This window comes from Ostrinia furnacalis, unplaced genomic scaffold, assembly GCF_004193835.3.
Source record: "Ostrinia furnacalis isolate ACB-3 unplaced genomic scaffold, ASM419383v2 OfSCF5765, whole genome shotgun sequence".
NCBI classification, from domain to species: Eukaryota; Metazoa; Arthropoda; class Insecta; order Lepidoptera; family Crambidae; genus Ostrinia; species Ostrinia furnacalis.
In genome coordinates this window covers 230,260-253,948 of record NW_021136004.1, presented here as the reverse complement: position 1 = coordinate 253,948, position 23,689 = coordinate 230,260, and the positions used below count along the sequence as shown (strand labels likewise).

Below are 23,689 nucleotides of genomic sequence, written 5' to 3'. Positions count from 1 at the left end.
GACAGGCAGTAACACTTGGGCATAAGCCTTTTTTGTCTCCCATAATTGTTTGTTATTTTTTATTTTTATATTTTATTTTCACGTATTGTGTTGTCTTATTTGTGATGTCTGTTTGTTTTAGGTATAAGTTTGCTTAGATTGCAGCTACAAAATTATTTATTTTCATAACATCCTCCTTGTAAAAGCTGCGCACGTGACATTGGCGGAATAGTGTGCCCTCAGTGGCGAAAAAACACAAGTTCATCGCCATAAACCAAAGAAGAAGAAGAAGAAGCTATTTTGCCCAAGTTATCATTTCCAAATGTGAAATTTTTATTTCTTCAAATATTCGTCAAAATATTTTGGATAAAAACTGTCTGGCCACTGGCCCCCAATATTAAAATTCTAAACTCTGACGCCATTTTTCTAACAATTTATTTCTAACAAGCGCTATTTTCTGCTGAACGCAGCCATTGATAGCATGGCGCAAGCACACTATAAGGGAAATTCGCCAAGACGTAATAGTGTGAGCATCATCTCGGTCACTTTTTCCTCTCTCCTCGCGTGCGTCTCCCATACTTCGGTGTGTGCTAAGCGCTTCGAGGGACAATAATTTCCGACATAGTGTACTAGCACCATAAACAATACTGTCTGCTGTCACTGTCATCAAGCTGCCTCTTGGCCTGTTGTCAAATTCAGTCAAATTTGAAATTCTCAAACGCTTTTTGTTGTGCGTAAAAATCGCAATTAAATTAAAATTTGGGCTTAACTAACAGCAATAAGATGTGTGATCACAAATTAAGTAGCGATGAAGTGCCTGCAAAGTTTGCGGAGTGGCTCTTATCAATGGGATGTCCTCCTGAGAAAGTTCCCACTGTTGACAAAGTTGTAGAGTACGTATCACAAAAAACCTGATTTATTCCATTTATTGCCGTAAAAACGGTTTGAAATCTATTTCAATAATGTATTTAGAACCCTAAAATCATGCGGTGTTTAATACTTTCTGCGTAGTCTTGTGGAAATCATTGATTTTAAGTTATCAATATTCAAATACAAATTTTGCAGGATGTGTCGCGGTCAGTACTACATGGTATGGCGCAGTTTGATGGAGCACGTTGAGTCGAAAGACACAATCCGACAGAAGAGGCTCCGAGTATTCTGCGACGACATCTACAAGTACAAGAGAAAGAATGCCTTCAATAAGGTTTGCTCACCATTTCAGAAAAAGGTGAGACCTTTTTCTGGATTCTAAATTGCTTAAATGCTTGATAAATTTGCATGGCAATTTCCATATTATTCATAAGTAAGTACCTATGATCAGCTAAACAGAAAAACATATAAGTATTTAGTTTGATATTTTAGCAAATACTTAAATAAAGATTAATTATAAGAGAAATAGTACTACTTGTGATTGGCTATGTGTGGATGGATACAGTCTAAACTTACCCCTAAATTATGCTTGTTTAAGTGAAGCAGCAAATCTAACACACAGCGATGAATAAAGGTCTGTGATTGGTTCATGTGTCACCCTGTGCGTCCACGCGCACTGTGAGACCTCATAGTAATATTTGTGAATATGGGCATTACTTATCTACCTATCTAAGCAGAGCTATGGTTCCTGTCTCTGAATTGTATTTATGTAAGATATTATTACAATATTGTTATAATGAAAAACTGTAATATCACTGAAAATGTTTTGCAAACAAGTTGATAAAAGGAAATAACTTATTTTAATCATATCCTTCCAAAGACACAATGTGATTACATAGAATTTTCAAAACCTGAGTAAAGATAGAGTGTAACCTATCTATGTAAACCACAATGCTATTTACTTGCCACCATAAAGCAGCTTAATGATTAATTAAATAAATAAAAATATTCATAAATTCTTTTATAATTTCAGCCGGAATCAAATGCAGCAATGCCTGAAGAGCTGACGCTTTGGCATCAACACAATGAGATTAAGGAAAAAGTAGCGGATGCAGAGGAAAGAGTGGCTAAGGCTAGGGAGACCCTCAACCAACTGACAGACAAAATAACCAACAAGCGTATGAATTTGTTATAGCTCTATTTATTCTGCTGAGCTAATGATTTCAGTAACTCCAATGGCTTTTGACAGGCATTTTAATAGCAAAAAGTTGGAGGTACTGCTGATATCGCTAGCATGGCAATATTAATGTCTAGGGAAAACTCTTTACTGATTAAAACAGGTTGTGAAGCCACAGGACAGTGCTAAACATAGGCCACTTTTAGAGTTTTTAGATTACTGATTTGGTTGGATAATGCATAAAACAAGACAGAACCAGTGGTGCATGTAAACCACCAGTCCTTACATTTTTTTATGCTGTGAAGAAGACGGAGGTTTTTTAGAACTTAGGCCCGGCTTCCACCAAGGCGGAGCAGAGCGAAGAAGTGTTTGGGCCGTCATATTTTTCTATAGAATTCAGCGGCGGCGCCGAGAAATGAAAATAATGAAGTCTGATTGGTTACTCAAAACACTTCTCCGCTTTGCTCCGCCTTGATGGAAACTGGGCCTAAGTCTTAAAGCGTTTTTACATTTAGGCGATTTAACAGCGCTACAAACGCGCTGCCGAAAATTTCATACTATGTGACAGTGGCAGTGGCAGTGGAAGGCAAGCATGCCTTCACAATCACATTATAAAAAAGCTGCGCGGCGCTTCTAACGCCTTAATGTGAAAGCGCTCTTAAGATTGTAAAATGGCGAGGTATTAAGATCGTTCTTCTTCTTTGGTATATGGCGATGAACTTACGTTTTTTCGCCACTGAGGGAACACTATTCCGCCAATGTTATTAATTAATTAAGATCGTTAAAATGTTGCAGTGTCGCACCGCAACTTGTCCCAAACGCGCGTGCAGCAGCTGCAACGCCGCGCGTGGCTGCTGCAACAAGTTGCAGATGACTTGAAGACCAAGAAGGAGAACCTTGAGGAAACCAAAGCCATCGCCAACTCACTGTGCACTATTGATGAGGATGTTGATGTGCAAGTAAGTTGTTTTCAGTGTTTCTTTTAGGTAATAAGGCTTAGCTTAACTAGACAGAGCAAAGAGAAGAAGGTACTTAAACTGATGGTGACTGTCATTTTGAAGTAGGATAAAAATAATGAGACAATACGCGACACTTTAAAGCTCGTCAGTGTCAATTATTGCCGGCTCACATATTATGTGAATATGTGTAGCAACTCATAAAGGCTGCACAATTGTCTTGTCACATACAAGCTACCAGTAAATATTTTATTTTTATAATCAGCAGATGCGCAGATGTAGAATTGCAGACACTTAATGTGTTCACTTGACATTATACTCATCTCCAAAGTGTTCAGAATCGGAACAAAGTGTTCGATCGATGGCCACTGCAAGACACGGCGACTCTTGTTTCCTGTGATGGACCCATGCATGTCGGCAACAAAAAGTATCTACACACTCTTAGCCTCTTACTGATGTGATATTTGATTTTAGAGCAAGCTGGACAAGTACATATCGTCTAATCGTCGCGGGGGTGCTCCCTCCGCGGCGGTTCTCGCGAACCCCGTCGCCAGCTCCTCGCTCGTGTCTGTCAGCGACGCCAACGACTCGGGTGAGCTGCTTCAATACTTCAATGATGCTCGACTCTGAAACATGCTAAATTACACCATATTGTTGATGACATTGAGTAAAGTCCGGTCGCCGAACACGTAGCATTTAGTCCAATGACCCCAAACTACTCATCCTTATCGCTCGCGCGTAATTATATTGCTGTCGCGACTGTGCAACGGGCGGCCGCAGTGTGTGTGCGAGCGCGACAGCAATATAATGACGCGTGAGCGATAAGGATGGGTAGCTTGGGATCATTGGAAGAAATTCTACGTGCTCGGCGACCGGACTTTAGACTTTTTTTACATACCTTTGCAAAGAAAACTTTCTGTACGTAATAGAAAGAAAGAAATTATACATAGAGCAATAAGCATAAACTTTTAAATGCTCTAGTCGCCGCTTCTTTATTGCGCCGCTTGATCCCAAAGCATGAATGAATAAAGGGCGTGGCTTGGAGCGAGAGCATGACTTAAGTAAGGGTGATAAAGCAGCGGAGGCCTCGACAAGTACATAATATAGTGTAATCGTCGCGGGGGTGCTCCCTCCGCGGCGGTTCTCGCGAACCCCGTCGCCAGCTCCTCGCTCGTGTCTGTCAGCGACGCCAACGACTCGGGTGAGCTGCTTCAATACTTCAATGATGCTCGACTCTGAAACAAGCTAAATTACACCATATTGTTGATGACATTGAGTAAAGTCCGGTCGCCGAACACGTAGAATTTAGTCCAATGACCCCAATCTACTCATCCTTATCGCTCACGCGTAATTATATTGCTGTCGCGACTGTGCAACGGGCGGCCGCAGTGTGTGTGCGAGCGTGACAGCAATATAATGACGCGTGAGCGATAAGGATGGGTAGCTTGGGATCACTGGAAGAAATTCTACGTGCTCGGCGACCGGACTTTACTTTTTTTTACATACCTTTGCAAAGAAAACTTTCTGTACGTAATAGAAAGAAAGAAATTATACATAGAGCAATAAGCATAAACTTTTAAATGCTCTAGTCGCCGCTTCTTTATTGCGCCGCTTGATCCCAAAACATGAATTAATAATAATTAATTAATTAATAATTAATAATAATAATTTATTCATTAAAATAATAACATTATAAGAACTTATTATGCTAGAGTTTACATATAGTTCAATAGTCTTTTGTAGCCTGAGCTAGGTTAAAAACCTGTGTTTCAGGCGAAAAAAAGCTCACACGTAAAATAGTAATTAAGTAATAATTAAATAAATTAACAATTTGCTATATTATATAAAATTTTTAAGAATACTTAGGTTAAAACTTAGATTACATAGGTACTACAAGTAGCTCCTCGGTTAAGTCATATGTCAAACATTGAAGATACTTAAATACTTAATGAATGAATAAAGGGCGTGGCTTGGAGCGAGAGCATAACTTAAGTAAGGCTGATAAAGCAGCGGAGGCCTCGACAAGTACATAATATAGTATACCCCGTCGCCAGCTCCTCGCTCGTGTCCGTCAGCGACGCCAACGACTCTGGTAAGTTGCATCACAATACACTGCTAAAGTCCGGTCGCCGAGCATATACAATTTCGTACAATGACCCCAAGCTACCCATCCTTATCGCTCGTGCGTATAGGAAAAGGTGGGACGATGATATCAAAGAAGTGGCAGGAGTAATCTGGAATCTGGCTCAGGAAAGATCAGAATGAATGGATAAGGTTTGAGAAAGCCTTTGCCGATTTGCAAACATCTGCAGAAAATAAACAACAGTAAATACTAAAATACTTTTTATTTTTATAATAAAACTAGCGGCCGCCTGCGACCTCGTACGCGTGGATCCCGTTTTACCCATCTATTCTACGCGGTTTAGATTTTTTCATACAAATGTCTTTTCAATGAATTTTGCAATATCCTGTTGTAACTAAGCTTTAAGTTTACTAAGGTACCTGCATGCCAAATTTCAAGCGTCTAACTTAAGCGGTTTAGATTTTTCATACAAAAGGATTTTCCCGCTAATTCCAGTTCCCGTGGGAATTCCTAAGTATACTATAACCTGCCCAGGAGTACGAAGAATAATTATACCAAGTTTCGTTAAAATCCGTCGCGTAGTTTTTGTTTCTATAAGGAACATACAACAGACAGACAAACAGACAACAATTTTACTGATTGCATTTTTGGCATCAGTATCGATCACTAATCACCCCCTGATAGTTATTTTGAAATATATTTTTTTTCTCGGATATTGGAAACAACTTTATTTACAACTAGCTGACCCGGCGAACTTTGTTCCGCCTTAATGGCAATAAATAAGCAGACTTTTTTTTAATTTCGAACAGGATAAAAAGTATCCTATGTCCTTCTCCTGGCTCTAAACTACCTCCCTGACAATTTTCAGCTAAATCGGTTCAGCCGTTCTTGAGTTATAAGCGAAGTAACTAACACGACTTTCTTTTATATATATAGATAAACAGATTTTTTTTTTAAACTAAGGCAAACTTAACTCTAAACAAAATAAAAATATAAACTTATTTTACTCAAAAATAAAAGTGTGTCCGTGAGGCAAAGAGGCGAGAATATATTACATAAAATATATTTCATATACAGAATTGACCTCTCTACAGATTTATTATAAGTATAGATATTATTATTACCAGAGGAGCAGCTATCCTGGCTGCCCAAGTGCCGCGGCGACGCGCTGTGGACGCGACTTGCCGAGCGGCGCGCGGGGCTCGCGGGAGAATTGGCTAAAGACACCGCTGACAAAACTGTTGCTACGTAAGGGTTCAAATTCAACTTCTTTAATTGCTTAATAGGGTCAATAATGATCTAGGGGCGTAATGTGAGTTTACTTTAAACGCATCCGATATCGACTGCGTAAAAAAGTGACATGTATGACGGATTGTACAGCGTCCCTAGCGGATACTTTCAAGAACTAAAATCTTCATAGAATTTATGACGCACTCGTTAAGAATCGAATATGTTTGATGTAAATTCACACTAAGCCCCCGGTACCCAATAGAGCCAAGGAACCAATACCAATATCCAGCCTCTCCTGTTCGCCTGTCCTGTTATGTGAATCCTTAACTATAGTTTTTATTTATTTAATTAGGACAACCAACAAGACAGACACAAAATCAAGCAAAGGGGTTTACATACATAATTTTGTCTTAGGACTAGGTGCTATCTTAATTACAGGCTGCCACGGCATGCTGTTTATAGCATGTATAGCTGTATTAACCACAAATAACTACAAAAATTAAGAGAAGTGGGGAAAACTAGTTTTTGCGATGTTCATTCTTTTACTCAGTACTCGTATTTAATAGCTTGAATTTTTATAACTCTTAAGAATACAAAATGTTAGCTTCTTCCATCTCAAAATATTGTCCCCTGTTGCGCAGTAATCACGCCGCGATGTAACCTTATCGCCTTTTTTAGACGACTATGGGATTATCGTCTATAGTCGATAAAATGTCCCAATAAAATGATATTTATAAATGGCGCACATCCGGACTATAATTAACTTCCAAAATTAACGCTACATTGCTTCTTTCTTACCCAGGGCGAGTCCGCAGGCCGTGCTATCGCACACGGCAGCGCTACACTGCATGCTAGCGCTTGAAGCGCTGAAGAACCGCGCGCACATAAAACAGACGCGCAAGCGACTGGCCACCGCTGTCTCTGAACTTAATGTAAGTTAATATTGAACTAATATTGAGAAAAATATTAAACTTGAGTAAACTATTCATAAATAAAAACTTAATCCTAGAATATTTAGTGTAAGTAATGAAATCGGACTGAAAACAAAAAAGATTTAATTTTGTATGGAAATAGCGTGACGCCACGTAACACGCGTCCGTCTAACATGGCTTTATTGTGTTCTGATTACAATTATAATCTACTCTTAATCACTTATGAATAAAAAGTTACACCCTCGTTGAACTAGGGTGTAACTATTTTTTATTAATAAGATGGTGATTAGGTCCTTATTAAAGTCGAAACGAATCAATCTCTATCATGTTTGTGATTGGTTAAACTTCGACCAATCACAGGACATTTTAAAAGCATCGTATTCTTCCTCAGAACTACCTCTCCGGCGAAGCATGCGAGCTCCTAGTGCTTCGATGCGAGAAAGCGCGCAGCACTGCACGGGTTAACACGCTGCGCACGCTACTGGATGACGTCACAGCGCGCAGCGGCGTGTTTAACGCGGGGGGCGATGACGTCATAGAGGACAGACGCGCCACGGGCCGACAGATCGCTGCCATAGATAAGGCTATTGTAAGTAAAGCCTGGTCCGTGAGCACGTAGAATTTTGTCCAATGACCCCTAGCTACCCATCCTTATCGCTCGCGCGTAATTATATTGCTGTCGCGACTGTGCGACGGGCGCCCGCAGTGAGTGTGCGAGCGCGACAGCAACATAATTACGCGCGAGCGATAAGGATGGGTAGCTTGGGGTCATTGGACAAAATTCTACGTGCTCACGGACCAGGCTTTAGTCAAGCTTAGGGCATAGACAAACTTCTAGTGTTACAATAACACGCTGCGCACGCTACTGGATGATGTCACAGCGCGCAGCGGCGTGTTTAACGCGGGGGGCGATGACGTCATAGAGGACAGACGCGCCACGGGCCGACAGATCGCTGCCATAGACAAGGCTATTGTAAGTAGTCAAACTTAGGGCATAGACAAACTTCTAGTGCTTCGATGCGAGAAAGTGCGATTATTGATGACGTCACAGCGATGACATCATAGAGGACAGATGCTCGACGGGCCGCCAGATCGCTACCATAGTCAATGTATCGTAAGTTTTCAAATTCAGGACTCTAGCTAGACAAACTTGTGCTGCTTTAACGCGCTTGATGACGTCACCGCGCGCAGCGGCGTGTTTAACGCGGGAGGCGATGACGTAATAGAGGAAAGACGCGCCACGAGCCGTCAGATCGCTGCCATAGATAAGGCTATTGTAAGTAGTTAAGCTTAGGGCATAGACAAACTTCTAGTGTTGCAATAACATGTTGCGCACGCTACTGGATGACGTCACAGCGCGCAGCGGCGTGTTTAACGCGGGGGGCGATGACGTCATAGAGGATAGACGCGCCACGGGCCGACAGATCGCTGCCATAGACAAGGCTATAGTAAGTAGTCAAGCTTAGGGCATAGACAAACTTCTAGTGTTGCAATAACGTGTTGCGCACGCTACTGGATGACGTCACAGCGCGCAACGGCGTGTTTAACGCGGGGGGCAATGACGTCATAGAGGACAGACGCGCCACGGGCCGACAGATCGCTGCCATAGACAAGGCTATAGTAAGTAGTCAAGCTTAGGGCATAGACAAGCTTATAGTGCTGCTATTACGCGCTTGATGACGTCACAGCGCGCAGCGGCGTATTTAACGCGGGGCGAGATGACGTCATAGAGGGCAGACGCGCCACGGGCCGACAGATCGCTGCCATAGATAAGGCTATTGTAAGTAGTCAAGCTTAGGGCATAGACAAACTTCTAGTGTTGCAATAACGTGTTGCGCACGCTACTGGATGACGTCACAGCGCGCAGCGGCGTGTTTAACGCGGGAGGCGATGACGTAATAGAGGTCAGACAAGGCTATCGTGAGTATCCAATAGATAAACTTTTGGTAACAAATTCTGGGCATAGACAAACTTCTACCAAGTCTTCTCGCACGCTTAATGTTGACGTCACCGCGCTCAGCTGTGTTTTTAGACTTTTTAGCGCTGGGGGTGATGACGTCTTGGAGGACCTATAGAGCTATCGATGTTTTCAAATTCAATACATAACAAATTGACTATTCCGCTGAGTTACGTCATATAGAGCATCATGGATTGACAACAACTAAAGCCTGGTCCGTGAGCACGTAGAATTTGGTCCAATGACCCCAAGCTACCCATCCTTATCGCTCGCGCGTAATTAAGTTGCTGTCAAAATTCTACGTGCTCACGGACCAGGCTTTACTCGTAATTTAAATGCTAACATTTAGTTCGCAGCTGTCGTAAACATTTTCCAAACAGTTGTAATTTTATATTCTCTTTCACAGGAAAGCAAAAAGGAAGAGGTAAAAAAACTGGTAACAGCCCTCGCTACCACAGAGAAGAAGATGCACAACGTCAGGGAGTGTCTCATCGGGATATTCAATGGGTTCCACAAGGATCAGTCCTTGTACGACAATGACCGGTTCAAAGGTGGGATATAGTATAACTCAAAGGTGACTGACTGACTGACTGACATAGTGATCTATCAACCAACGCACAGCCCAAACCACTGGACGGATCGGGCTGAAATTTGGCATGCAGGTTGCAGGTAGATGTTATGACGTAGGCATCCGCTAAGAAAGGATTTTACGAAACTCCACCCCTAAGGGGGTAAAACGGGATCCACGCGTACGAAGTCGCGGGCGGCCGCTAGTTCAACAATAAATTCGTTTCCACTGGTGAGTGACAGGACTTTATGCTTCGCCGGCGCGATCAAAGGCCAATGACAGGTCGCGCGACCTATGAAAGTTCACTGCTTTACAGTGGCGCCAACTGTTCTAAAACGAGAGCTTTCACTTCATATTTGTACTTTAGGGTAAAGAATTTTCGTGTTTACCAAGTCTAAAATCTTAGTGTAACTGTTAATTTAATTAGTACCAATAAGATAATTGATAGTATTAATTTCAGATCTCAGAAATGTCATTATTAAAGGCTTATAAAACCACCTTTGGTATCTACTCTTATTTTCTTTCGATTAATTTCGTTGCTGATTCAATTTCCCTGGATCTAACGTACCCGTAAACATATTTTCTTCTTTGTCTTTTTATATCTACTTTTTTTACTAAAGTCCTGTTGTTACAGCCCACCTAGACTTCCCCCAAGAATCAGTAGCGACCTTACGCCAGTTCTACGAGGAGAGGAGAGAGAAACGCAAGAACAAGGTCGATCTCAGCATGGACTTGGATGTTTCTGACAACTGCTCGCTTACTGACCCAATAGGTGACAAATTATTCATTTATTTCTCGCAATTAAGCTTTTTAACAGTGTTAGGGCTGATTTTTCAATCGTCAGATAACTTTTAACTGATGGATAAACTTGTCATTTTGACATATTTTCCATACTGAAACTGTCAATATGCCAAACTTATTCTTCAGTTAAAAGTTATCCGACGCGCGTTAAGTGACCCCTATGGTAACATATAACAGGAGTTTTGTTTTCAAGTCACTTAAAATTAGAGATTGATGGTGAAAACGGGCATAATTAATAATACACTGGTTACTTTAGAGCCTACGCTAAACTCGCGCGGGAATACGCACGCGTGTCTGTCTGTACAAAAACACACGCCGTAGGAGCATTACTAGGCGGGCTCACACACTGGTTTTAGCGTAGTTATTTATTTTTTATCATTTTTTAACGGGTAAAATGCATTGAAATTTCTTACCTACCCCGCGGGGATAGAGTAGGTTATGTGGGTCATAAGTGGGAGGAAAATTATAGGTGAACCTTAAGTTCATTTAGAATCTTGTCTGTAAGGTTCAACCAATCAAAGGATAATTTGTTTACACCAGTGGTTCTTAACCTTTAAGTCACGAGGGACCATTTTACCAAATTTCTGTCCACTTTTTTTTTCAAAATCCTATGAAAGGGGAAGTTGATTTCTCGCCCACTGTGCGCCGTTTGCGTTGTGTTGACTCGACTCATCACGTCACGTCCACTTGTTTATTACGATGTCTTCGTGGACCACTTGGAATGCCTCCAGGGACCACCAGTGGTCCGCGGACCACCGGTTAAGAACCACTGGTTTACACAATAGCTAAACGACCTTGTAAATTACTTTCATATTTCCTTTCAGACATTACTAGCCCAAAATTCGTTGATGAATTAAAGATATATTTGAAGAAATTCAATCTGGAAAACAACAGGAAACTGGTATTAGAAAGGTAATTTGAAATATTTTTATGTTGCATGAATCAGTTTCATTCACGTTAGGTTAGTCAAAATAGAGTAAAAAAAACTAATTTTAGCAGTCATTTGAGTTCATTACTTTAGTTTTAATTCAGCCAAACTTAAATATTCTTAAGTAGGCTACTTAAAAAACTAGATTGAAAAATATTTACACCATTTTTTATTTACAGCGGCCAAAAAATCTGGGTGTTCGAATCAGTCCAATCAGCAATTGACAGATTCCACAACAGATGTCAAAACGGTGAAGTGTCTTGTGCCCTACTCAGTCCTTCAGTCAGTCTGTCTTACAACCTACAAGCGTTAGTAGGAATTGTGCAAAACGGAGCTACTTTGAGGACTATGTTGGATGCTGTTCAAAGTGAAGTGAACAACAGAAACGTCAATATAGGTAAGTAACTATGAGCTAGGACATGTAACATTGGCGTAATCGTAGTGCTGAAAACCAAGTCTTGAGGTAAATAAGAAGATCTATGATCAAAAAATCTAAAAACTATAGCTCACGCTTCTTGGCGGAAATCTGAAGCGTCATGTTAGCGGTTTGGTTTTATTTCCTCAAATTCGTGTTTGGGCTACTATTAATGTGTAATAATGGTGGATTATTAACCATTGAGTGTTCGTGAACGTGCATGAGTGTGGGCAAATGAAGCAGAACAGTGCATCGTGATTCTTCTGGTTCTCTCAAGTTGTCCATAGGAGGTCTCAGTAAAGCACCACAACTTTACTGAAACTCAAAGGGTGGGAAGGGGTATCATCTATCATCCTTCATTATATCATTACTTGATCTCATTTTGTAACTCGTATCACTTGAAAATGGCACAAATCAAGTCGACCTCGACGTGTATTGCCAACATCATCAAAAAAGAAGAAGAAGAACTATAGCTCTAGCGCATAACTCGGTCAGTGCCTGAGGTATGGGAGCGGCACGGGAGGGGTGGCAATGACATAATTATGACGTGACAGAGCATATAAATCTGAAGAAAATCTGTGGCCTAAGTCATGTATTTTGACAGTCAAGATCTCGCTGACGTTCATAAGTCGTCCCATTGAAAAACAGTTCTGAATCCGTATTCACAAGGGTCATTTTGATAGAACGATTACTCGATAGGAACGCAACTCAGTGTTTTGTTGTCGTTGAAGTTTGAAGTTTTGTTACGTGAATAAGGCTACTGAAGTCTCGCTGATGTTGGACTCATTAGTCTTAGGCAATAATTGCTGAAGCTACGCCGTGCGACGCCGTTCGCAGTATGGGAGCCTTCTTGGCTAGTTCACCCTCCGATAGTTTCATTAAGTCACTCACGACACGCATATAGGTCGCTCAACGAATGTTTGCTTGTGTTGATGGCCTCAACTTTCGTTGCGCGAACTATAACTTTCTAATAAATATAGACAAAGAAATGTTACCACTTTTTTACAACAAAGGTCAGAAATCTAATAAATATTTTTATCCTTTACAGACATAAGCCTAAAGTCGAAAGAAGAGGCGATCATCGACAAAATAAAGAAGCGTCTCAACGAGAATCTGCTGAGTTTGCAAAAATCAAGCAAGACTTTGGAATTGGGGCAGGAAAACCTCAAATTTTGGTCTAGCAATGAGATGAGAAAGTACATTTCGCCCAACAGAACCGTGGATGGGAAGTCTTATAAAGATTACGAAACTATTTATTTATCTATTTAATTCAATTCAAGTCTTTTAACATGATTCAAAACTTGAAAAAATGTAATGCCACAAGTGGGATTCAAACCCGCGACCTTTCACTTGCCTGGGGACTGTTCTTATGTACTGAGAGCAAAAAATTCACCCGTATTTGCTTTGAAAAACAACGTCTTATGTACCTGATGCAGTTGATTTTCTTCAAGTTTTTAATTATGTTTAATATTTAACATTAGAAATGTAAAAATCCTAATTAATCCCATCTTATTATTATTTGTATTGTTAGTCACCATCTTTTGGTCTATTGATTTTATTAAAAATATTTTCTAATCGATTTTTTGGAGTTTACTTACCTTTCAAACTTGATGACGTCATTTACATCCGTAGTACAGTCAGCATCAATTAGTTCGTGACATTCAAAGTTGCCAAAATGTTGATAACACAACCTTATTTCTATTGTAACAAAGACGTGTTGCGAACTTATTGGCTACTTTTGGTATCACGAACTATTTGACGCTGATTGTACACAATGTCTAAGGCGGTTATCACACTGCGCCGCGTGATTTTCATATAAAAAAACGCGCGCGGACGCGTCGTAAGTGTGAAGTGCCGCGCGTGTTTTCTATACAAACTGAGGTACTTGTATACAATGATTAAACCTGTCGCCCCGCGCTCCGCGGCGGAGCGCGGCGCAGTGTGATAACCGCCTAATAACATTAGATGAATGCAACCTCAAATTAACTGTTTTTAAAGTTCTTTGAGTGAGAAATGTACAATACTAATGTGAGAAATCTCTACTAGTGTTGAAATAAGGTCCACCCCGCGCTGGGATGCGCGCCGTGCGCGGTCTTATCGTGCAAAATCGATAAAAGTATGGCGCGCTAGGTCTACCGAACCTTTACGATAAATTTTAAACAATGTGGTAAAAACCCTTTCTGGTTCATTGTCATTCTTTTTTACTTTTTGATCCAAGTTTATATCTGGTGAATTTAAAAAGAAACGTAGACAAGTGACGTCATACGTGCCTTATTTTTACTGTTTGATTTTTTTATAATATGATGCTTGTTCTGTTCATAATACTTATAATTTGTTGACCGACGATAACTATAAAACTTAGAATAGGTCTACGGTACTAGGTAAATAAAACACGCTGTATTGGATTGGATCCTTTAATGAAAGTCATCATAAATAAATAATGTAAATGTTATAAATTATAAATGGTAGAGTATAAAAATATGAAATCATAAAAATATAAAAAGATCTGTTTAAAATGTATCAGGCGGAAGTTTTTTTTTTTAACAACACACACGAGAAACACATACAATACGTAATCTTACTGGCAATATCATAATTTCTTTGACATTTTCGGTATGTCGTAAATAAATAGCACAACGATTAAATCATTGCCTTCCTCTTTGTAGGTACATAATGTCGTTGTGCAATAAAAAATGGACCCGCAACATGGCGGTTGTCGTAAGCGTACTTAAGTATTCTTAAATCTAAATGCTTGTTTACAAGCATTGTATGGGGAACGCGGGGCGCGAGGGAGTAATATACTTAGTCAAGAATACACATTGATGCAAAATAGACATAATACAATTTCCTAATATGCCAATGTCGTCTACGAGACTGCTTATAAATATGCCCCGGTCACACCTCATAGCTTAGCTATGGAACATTATGCATTACATAGCTAGCTGTTGTACGAGTACTACTTACTTATAATACTGTTCAATACATAGCTGGGCATCGTTAGCCAAAAAATTAAATCGTCACTAAAAAAGGAAAAACAAATATTTTAAACTGCGATCTCCAACCCGCCTGCCAAGCGTGGGGATTATGGCAAAACCCTCCACTACAGTGGAGGAGACTCATAGTCCAGCGGTGGACTGTAAAGGGCTGTTGTTGATGATGATGATGGAAAAGGTAAATTATAGGTAAACTGTGGCTGTGGAAAAAAAATTGACGAAAGTGGAACACAGGGACAACCTGTTGTGCCTATGAAATACTCGTAGTAACATGATTATAGAAACGGGTTCTTAACTCTTGTAGTAAGAGAATATTTTTTTATATAAAACAAGGTGTCATGGGACTATACTGGAGAGGGTATTGAAGATTTCGTAACGCATGCCATAGGGCCCGCATTTGGGGAATCATTTTCGCTAATCGATTGGATAGGCGGAGGGCGGGAAACTGGGAACGACGAACGCCGATTGCGAGAGAACTTTACGCATGACTGTAAGTACGACTCTTTTAGCCTTTTAGCAGTTGCTTCAAGAGTTTGTCTTTGATCAGACGTACCGGGATTCCGTTTCATGGTGTTGAGTTATCGGACTTATCTAATGAAAATGAGTCATATTTACTAAAGAGTTAACAGCTTAAATTACTCAAGTTAAGTTATTCCGTGACTAGAAATTTTAACTTCGATAGATAAGTGTGACTGCAAAATGGCATCCTGAGAATCATCTCAAATGCACCATGGGTCATTACCAACACAGAAATCCATGAAGCTCTGAGCATGAGAACTGTTAGGGAGGAGCTAAAGGTAACAGGGAATAAATATAAAACGCGACTGGAAAATCACCCAAATCAGTTGGCTACCGCGTTGGCAACAGCTACACCACAGATAATTATAATACTAGGCTACACTAAACGACTGAAGCGCCACGATATACCTACTCGGCGACAAATGGTGAATGAGAAGTGTCCTGCTGGGGCTCCTTGTTTTTCTTTAAATTTATTTATTGGGCTTTCAAGTAACACCAATATTGTTGGGGCAACATCATTGTGTCAGAAGAAAATCTTGAAAGTTCGCGTCGCGGAAGGTGCGATTTATTTGATGTTGAGTGTAGTTTGGAACTGATTGCAGATGAGCGCAAAAAAAAAGTATGGAATAGCAATAATGATTTTGAATTTGAATAATTCAGTACACACACCGGCAGATTTAGCGGAACGCAAAAAAAAGTATGAAAATAAGGAAAATTACTACTGATCTATGAAATATTTATTATACAAAATAAAGAGATAATTAAAATAAAATAAAATAACATATATTTTTTAAATATTTAGTCGTTTTTATTTAATAAAAAATCATCGAAACGAAATTTCAATTTTTCAGTTTTGAACAAAAATTAGAAATTGTGGCCAGATTAAAAATTAGGGTAGCTTATCACTATCCAAATGAATGAATTAATGATGGGTATTTCCCCCTCTTGCTCTGATGATGGTTTCCATTCATCTGAGCATGCTGCAGTTAATGATATGAAGGGTATTTTGGGGCAATGTCTGCCATTCCTCTAGTAACGCGTTTCTCAACACCACCGGTGGTATTCTGAGTTTAACACATCTTTTAAGAAAGTCCAAGACATGCTCTATAGGATTCTTGTCTAGGGATCTTGCCAGCCACTGCATCATGGGTATATCCAAATGGTTTAGATGTGCCTGTACTGAGCGAGCACTGTGAAAACGAACATTATCGTGAATTAAACTAAAGGAGTCCACAATAAATGGAGTAAATGGCACATCATGTTCTTCTAAAATGTTCCTAGTGTACCATTCAGAAGTCGTATTTCCTCCATCACCCACCACTAACTCCGTGCGAGCTCCCAAAAAAATCCTTCCCCACACCAGAATTAAGCTACCTCCATAAACCACGATATTTTCAAAATTAAGACTAAATGTTACGTTCTCTTTGTGTCTCCATATTCGCTATCTTCCATCGATCTGGTTTAAGAGAACTCTGCACTCATAAGTGAAGAGATCATGCCTCCAGTCGTTCAAGACCCAATCACGATATTCACGTGAAAAGTTCAATATGTTTTTTCGGTGCTGTGTCACAAGTTGGAGCTTTCTCGGGTATGCACGACCCTATACCAACTTCAGTAAATCTCCTGTGAACTGTGGGCTCAGTCACTCTTACTCCTCGAGTGTCTTTAAGGTTATTTCTGGCTTGAACAGCAGGTAACCGCGACTTTCTGAAAACTCGAAGTTGTAAAAAACGGTCATCCCGTCGCGAAGTACGCCTTTTTCTGACTTGAACCCTCCTCCTAACGACAGAAATGATCAATCTGTACCGTTGGTTACTGCCATGGGTGGTCGATACTGATCAACGACGTCTTACGGCAGCCGATTTGTATGCATGGCCGTTACTTCTCATTTCATCTGCCTTAATGATTTCTGACGGTGCTAAGCTGGGCATAATAAACCCTTATAAGTAACTGAATGCTTACACAACAAAATTCTCAGAAAAAAACATCTTTCACGTAAAAGAAATCCAAATTAGCAAAAGCTTCATTCAATTCAAAACACTCAACGAAACTGTTGATGGGGTAATTTAAACAAAATAATTAAAAAAATATACTGTTGGCAATTATTTTTTTCATATTTAGAATTAAATTAAAAAATAATGTCATAATTAGGCATTTTTTTCCTAAAATAATGATGATATTGATGCTTTTTTTTCCGTTCCTCTAAATCTGCCGGTGTGTGTATAATTACCTACTAACGGTCTTGTGCCCAGCTATGTATCTTATTTAGGTACAGTGTAGACACAGATAATATAATACGTATAGATTTACTCCTTACGAGAGCAGTTCATATTAATAAGCATGTTCATATCTATAACATTAATTTCATCGTCTTCATCCTCCTCTTCTTCAGATTCAGAGAACTTGCGCTTTGAGAAGCCTGTAACAATATTTAACCATTATAGGTAACTGTTACAATTAAAATAGTAAGACACGGGTCTTAACGCGATGTTTATTAATGAGTTACATTAAGTACTCACGCTTGACGTTTCGGCTGCGATGCTGCTGAAAATCTTCATGAGTTAAATTAAGTACTCACGGCTTGACGTTTCGGCTGCGATGCTGCTGAAAATCTTCAAGCCCCCTCGAACGGACGCCGCGAACCGCCAGTCTGCTTATGACCACGGCTGCAGCATCGCAACCGAAACGTCAAGCCGTGAGTTAAGTAGTACATAATGTAACTCATTAATAAACGTCGCGTTAAGACCCGTGTCTTACTATTTTAATTGAAATGGAACGCGAAGGTTTAAAAACTTATATAACTGTTACAGTTAAAACCCGTTTTCCATAGTTAAAACTAGAACTAGTTAACTGCTACTCTAAGTTTAAATTAGTGTAAAACTAGTTATATTAACTGAATCATTTCGTAACAACGCGTTTTCCCTAATTTTCACATTGAGTGAGGATTTAGTGAAAACTAGTTTTAAATACCCCTCCAAAACGATTCAGAACCATGTATTTGTAAAACTCCAGCAAGCACCTACTTATTTATGTCTTTTTCATATATTTTTTTTAATCGAATCGTAACATTAACATGCAACAGGTCGAGGAGAGCCATGGCTGAGACGAAGAGAGTTAACGATCACTGCTGAAAATAAATAAGTAAGGTACGTACTAAGCACGAATAACTTGCGTAAAAGTTAATCGTATCGTTAACGTAAAAAAAATGTATGAGAATCTGAGAACGCCTACAAGTGCCTACAACGCCTAGCCGAACACGGGCCGTGCGGGCTTACACGTACTTTTGCCGATTGTCACGCCTATGCGGACAACACATACGTCTGTGTTTTGATATAATGTGGACAATATGTGTTAAAGCAGTGTTTTTCAACTTTTTCATGACGGGACTCCCTAGTATGAAAAAATATTTTGCGACCCCCTCGACCGCTCGTTTTTTTCATGCATTTTATAGTGTTGCTTAGATGTTGTAAGAATCGAATATTTAAATCCATAGTTACAACATTTAAACTGCGGCGTTATCATGCGTCGTATTGTGAGACGGAGCGGAGCGGGAGCGAAAGGCTGACTCCTCTTAAAGAGTTCTAACTGTTCTAACTGTTGAAAAACGGCATTCAGTCGCCTGATAGTTTATAATGATCCAATTCAAGTGAATGGTGCAACCTTATGAGTCTATCCAAGGAGCCTATGCGGCTATGCTATACACTCCGCGATTTTTAAGAGCGCTTTCGACTCACGTTTGTTTGTAGCGATACAGGTGACGTGATACATGCGAAATTTGCACCCAATCTATGGATAAAGTTTGTCCATTTAATGTCCATAGACTGAACCCAAGTCCGACTTTCGCGTTTTTCCTGCAAATGTAGGAAAAACGCTCGCGCATGTGCTAAGAACTGTGTTAACCACAGGTGTTAACGTTCAAACCATAGACAAAAACCAAAAGGTCCTTAAAATTGCCAACATGAAAAAATACACTGGTCAACAAAAAATCAAAATGAAAAAGGTGCCGAGATTCTGTTGATAGTTTATTATTAGGTGTGTATTAGTAATAATAAAAATATTTTTCTTTTTTTTTTCCTACGTGTAGTTTTGGATCTACCCTCAGTTTTAAAATTTAGCTTTAATCGGTACTTTGGTTGCACAGATTGTAGTGTTCTCGGTACATTTTTATAAATGCATTTATTTTAATATCATGTCTACATTGCCAAGAAGTTGTCTCAATAATCAAAATGTATTTCTGTTACATTGGTAGAGTGTACACAGTTAAAAAGTTCATAAATTCAGGCAAGATTTTATTAAAAGTGCTTATTTTTCTTACTTTAAGTCGGAAATTGTGGTTGAATTCAAGCCGTGGATACCCAAAATTGTTTTTATAATCTTCTGTGAACACTTAAGGCAATATTACAATGGTCAAAGAAGCCGTAACATGAAGTTCAGAGTGGAGAAAGTGAGAAAAGAACAAAAAAAAATTCTACTTTGAGCATATTTTTTTTTTAAATTAATTTATTAAAAGTAATTTTTAATGGTCCATAAATAACAATATTAATAAAAGATACTGATTTCTTAAGTTCGATGGACTATTTGGGACGATTTGCATAGATTTTGTTCATTGAAATTACATTTTTTTTTTTCGGAAATCACTAGTCCAGTAACTACTCTGAAATTGTGAGACATGCCTTAAAAACTCAGGATGTCATAATTTTTATCAAAGAGCACTACCTCCACAGTCATCTTGACCAATTCCCAGAGAATTTTGGGTCACTATAGCATGCTATAGCTAAGAATAGCGAGAGCGATGCTATCAAGACCTAAAAACCATTGGAAGAGAGGTACCAAGGCAGATGGGATCGGTATATGATGGCTGATTACTGCTGGAGGATGTAACGTGATAGTTCCATTACACCTCATTCACAAAAGTCGTGGAAAATAAAGTTTTTAAGCATTTCAAAATATTATAAACGCTGATTTTGGTGAAATTTTGTATTTTTCTATACACGTCAAAATCTAGAAAACCACACGTAGGAAATCAAAAAATTTGCTACTAATGCAACCAGCATAAGGTCCTCAATCAAAAAATATATACAATTCCTTGGCACCAAAACCACTGTTGACCAGTGATATCAATGCAACTTACTGAGCAATGGCTTAGCCACTTTCAAGTTGAGGACTTCGTTGTTGCACGTAGCCTCAAGCTCGAGAAACTGGTCTATGGCTGAACCAGCGGTGGATGGACCAGATTTTGGACCAGGAGCCGCAGTAGACGGCCCTGGGGTGGCCAATGAGGCCATCTCGGAAACCAGCTTTTGATCTGAAGGCGGGACTCCAGTGACTCCAGTGGGTATGTCTGAAGCCTTCTTCAGTGGTTGACCCTTTTGGTTGAGACTATTTTCTTTAATGAACTCCCTTTTCATGTTTTCCAGCTGCATCCTCTCAATCTGGAACCAAGAGTTTATTGTTACAACATTCTCAGTTCTCACTCAAGTTTCAAGCTAGGTAGATAAAATATATCGTGGGCATTGTTCTTTTTTACAGAAAAGATTTACGTTTTAACCCCTCTGGCTAAGCTAAGTGCTTTTGTGGTTTCACCACAATAATCAAATTCGGACCAGTATAACCAGTATTTCTCAGATCTTGAGTCGACCAGTCTGACACTAACATTGAGGTATTTGTCGTCTTAAAAATACAACTAGGAATTGAAGTAAGAACTGCAGCGCTCGCGCGGCGCGCGTCTCATACTTAGTTGTTAAGTAATAATGTAGGATGTGTATACCCTACAATAAGTGTTATGTTAATTTATGTTAATGTGACATACCTAATTATTTTTTTGCGCAGCTTTAACTTACAGTTGAACTACAACAACCAAATGACGGGCGGTAATCTATAAGAAACCGCAAACCGCGATTGCTTGCGGATTTATAAGCCTAAGCCGTTTTGCGGTAAAAAGCTACGTTACTCGTACGGAATACGTTGGGTATGTGATGCTATTTATGTAATGTCAATGTTTTGAATAATGTTATTTTTTTTAATTTAAATGTTGGTTGGAGAGGCACCCGCTGAAAACCAGCGGCTCGATTAATGCTGAGCGAGCGCCTTTTTGACACAAAAATATGCGTGTATAGTTTTAAGTTCCTTTGTTCTATTTTTTATTTTTTCTTTTTGTGTCAAATAAAGTTTTTCTTATCTTATCTTAATGTCGATGTAATGAAAATTGAATTCCCCTATCATAATGTAAGATTCCACATTAAAATTTTTAAATTTGTATGTAATTATGTATGTAAACCCCTTTGCTTGAATTTGTGTCTGTCAGGTCTTGTTGGTTGTCCTAATTAAATAAATAAATAAATTTAAACATTGACAGTGCTCGAGATAGGTCCAGTTATAGACAAAACCAACTATTTCTAACGTGGTTTTCACCAAAAAAAGTACAAATCACATTTGTCTACATTGAGATTATCTAAGAATCGATCTACTTGTTCGAGCGACACTGTTGAAAACTTGAAACCGGAAATACGGAAGCGCGGAAAATCCCGTATCAAGAAACGAAACCGCAGCTTTAGTTACACACGTATCTACTCAAGGTTAAAATTGCGTGCGTTTAAAATATTGTTATTAAATTGATTTGTGCTTGAGTACCTAAATTATCGATTGAGCGTCGTTGCACGCTTCGAGCAACTGTGCAGCGACGCCTACGACTCAGATCTTGCGCACACCCTAAAAATAAGCGCACCTGGCCACGCAGAATCGCATGCAAAATCAACAAATTATAAGTATTTTTGCAATAAAATATGTAATCAAACATAACAGAACCATAGAAAGTTCAAATTTAATGTTAGAAGGCTTGATTAACTAACAAAATCGCCTATGTCTACCGGTCGGACATTTTAGGCTGGCCGCGCACTTTAACTGCGACGAACGCGTCATGGAAAATTGAAAATTTTATTAAATTATTTTTAACTATATTTTCAGACGCATCACCAAAAAAATTGTTATTAAGAAAATGCGTTTAATCTGAACATAAGGCACACTTTTATAGTTTTAACTAGCTATAAAGATATTAAAATTTGATGCCTGCTGCTCGTAAACATTTTACTATTCCGCTAACAAAGAAAACTTACAATCTTTTAAAAACAAGAGAGTAAATATTTAAAATAAAGGTTCTTTTCCTCTAATCTCCTAAAACATTTTTTTCCTAATAAAATTACGAACCTGGAGAGCATTGCGCTGATTTTTAATTTTCTTTAATGCGTCGAGTATCCATTTTTGTTCAGCAATAAGCTGCTTTTCTTGATGTATTTTCTCATTTAAATCAAAATCGGGATTGTTCTCGCTCATTATTTATGCAAAACAATTTTCTAGGTAATTAATTTGTATCGGTTCGTCGCAAGTCGCAACTTCGGTCGTCGGATAAAAATCGATCGATAACATCAAAAAGTGTTGCCAAGTCATTCATTACCTGTGTGTAGGTAGGTATATTAAAAACCCATAAATCATTTATCGGATGCTGTACCGTGTCACTGTGTGAAACGAAACGTCGACAACAAGGGATGACAAGGTTAGGGTCTTGCCTGGGTAAACTCGCACTGTTAGTACAATAGTGTTGTAACTCAAAATGTGACTTTTTCCAGAATTTATGAATAAATGGATTATACTTTATTTAATACGTTTATAGACACGATATAATACACAATCTAATATACAGGGTGTTAGGTAAATGGGAGATTTGTATGAAAATTAAAATAATTAATAAAATGAAGATATCAATTTTCTGACTTCACCATACCATTTATATGCCCATGTTAACATGGGCTAGTGTCGGCTCATATACCCATTTACCTAACACCCTGTATATTTGTTACGGTATTTAAGTAGTATTTTGGCTGGTTAACAAAAGTTGAGCTATTTTAATCGAGTAAGTATCGTGTTAATTTATTTAAATTCGCAAGCTTTCAATGTACTTAGTCAATGCAGGTAATGGTAGTTTAGTAACCATATTATTTTAAACTTTAAGGTCCTAATTTTTTTTAGTTTTTTGTCATATTAAGGGTTATTAAGTTACTTTAATAGTCTTACTCGGGAATATCGACATGCTCTATTATGTGGGTACCTAAGTAATGAATGGTTGTCCTAAGCGGTAGGTAGCAAGAACTGAAGGCGCTGGATATAGGCCAATACCAACTGGGCGATCTGAGTTGGGGGAGGAAGGTAGACGTCCTGTGCTGTGACTGAAATGATGATGATATTATTAGGGATGTTATGGATATGTTGTTTCGGTTATGGATACGGT

At 39.0% G+C, this 23,689-nt stretch overlaps 2 protein-coding genes across 3 annotated transcripts; one reads left to right on the top strand and one right to left on the bottom strand.

The window, feature by feature from the left end:
* Positions 1 to 696: 696 nt before the first annotated feature.
* Positions 697 to 13,475, top strand: LOC114361510 (uncharacterized). 2 transcript variants are annotated; one of them, XM_028316567.1, is made up of 13 exons: positions 697 to 872; positions 1,045 to 1,183; positions 1,883 to 2,027; positions 2,822 to 2,985; positions 3,457 to 3,574; positions 6,193 to 6,313; positions 7,098 to 7,227; positions 7,619 to 7,816; positions 9,591 to 9,735; positions 10,387 to 10,524; positions 11,378 to 11,465; positions 11,661 to 11,878; positions 12,945 to 13,475. In XM_028316567.1, the coding sequence occupies exons 1-13, from the start codon at positions 763 to 765 to the stop codon at positions 13,163 to 13,165; spliced, it is 1,935 nt and encodes a 644-aa protein (XP_028172368.1). In that variant the 5' UTR covers positions 697 to 762; the 3' UTR covers positions 13,166 to 13,475. The 2 variants fall into 2 exon arrangements, with proteins under 2 accessions (XP_028172368.1, XP_028172367.1); XM_028316566.1 differs by having other exon boundaries at positions 708 to 872; positions 1,045 to 1,207.
* Positions 13,476 to 17,634: 4,159 nt separating this feature from the next.
* Positions 17,635 to 22,770, bottom strand: LOC114361516 (uncharacterized). The gene is made up of 3 exons (XM_028316575.1): positions 22,612 to 22,770; positions 20,540 to 20,840; positions 17,635 to 17,827 (listed from the first exon to the last, which is right to left on the bottom strand). Exons 1-3 carry the CDS (start codon positions 22,735 to 22,737, stop codon positions 17,715 to 17,717), a joined length of 540 nt encoding a protein of 179 aa, XP_028172376.1. The 5' UTR covers positions 22,738 to 22,770; the 3' UTR covers positions 17,635 to 17,714.
* Between the last annotated feature and the right edge of the window lie 919 nt (positions 22,771 to 23,689).

What these genes read in the sequence shown, in the direction of transcription:
- LOC114361510 (XM_028316566.1), top strand. Translation starts at nt 763, where the DNA reads ATGTGTGATCACAAATTAAGTAGCGATGAAGTGCCTGCAAAGTTTGCG. An exon ending in CTCGCTTACTGACCCAATAG is followed by an intron (nt 10,525 to 11,377) that starts GTGACAAATTAT and finishes ATTTCCTTTCAG; the next exon opens with ACATTACTAGCCCAAAATTC. An exon ending in CAACAGAAACGTCAATATAG is followed by an intron (nt 11,879 to 12,944) that starts GTAAGTAACTAT and finishes TATCCTTTACAG; the next exon opens with ACATAAGCCTAAAGTCGAAA.
- LOC114361516 (XM_028316575.1), bottom strand. Translation starts at nt 22,737, where the DNA reads ATGAGCGAGAACAATCCCGATTTTGATTTAAATGAGAAAATACATCAA. An exon ending in ATCAGCGCAATGCTCTCCAG is followed by an intron (nt 20,841 to 22,611) that starts GTTCGTAATTTT and finishes TCTTGGTTCCAG; the next exon opens with ATTGAGAGGATGCAGCTGGA. An exon ending in AGTGGCTAAGCCATTGCTCA is followed by an intron (nt 17,828 to 20,539) that starts GTAAGTTGCATT and finishes ATATTGTTACAG; the next exon opens with GCTTCTCAAAGCGCAAGTTC.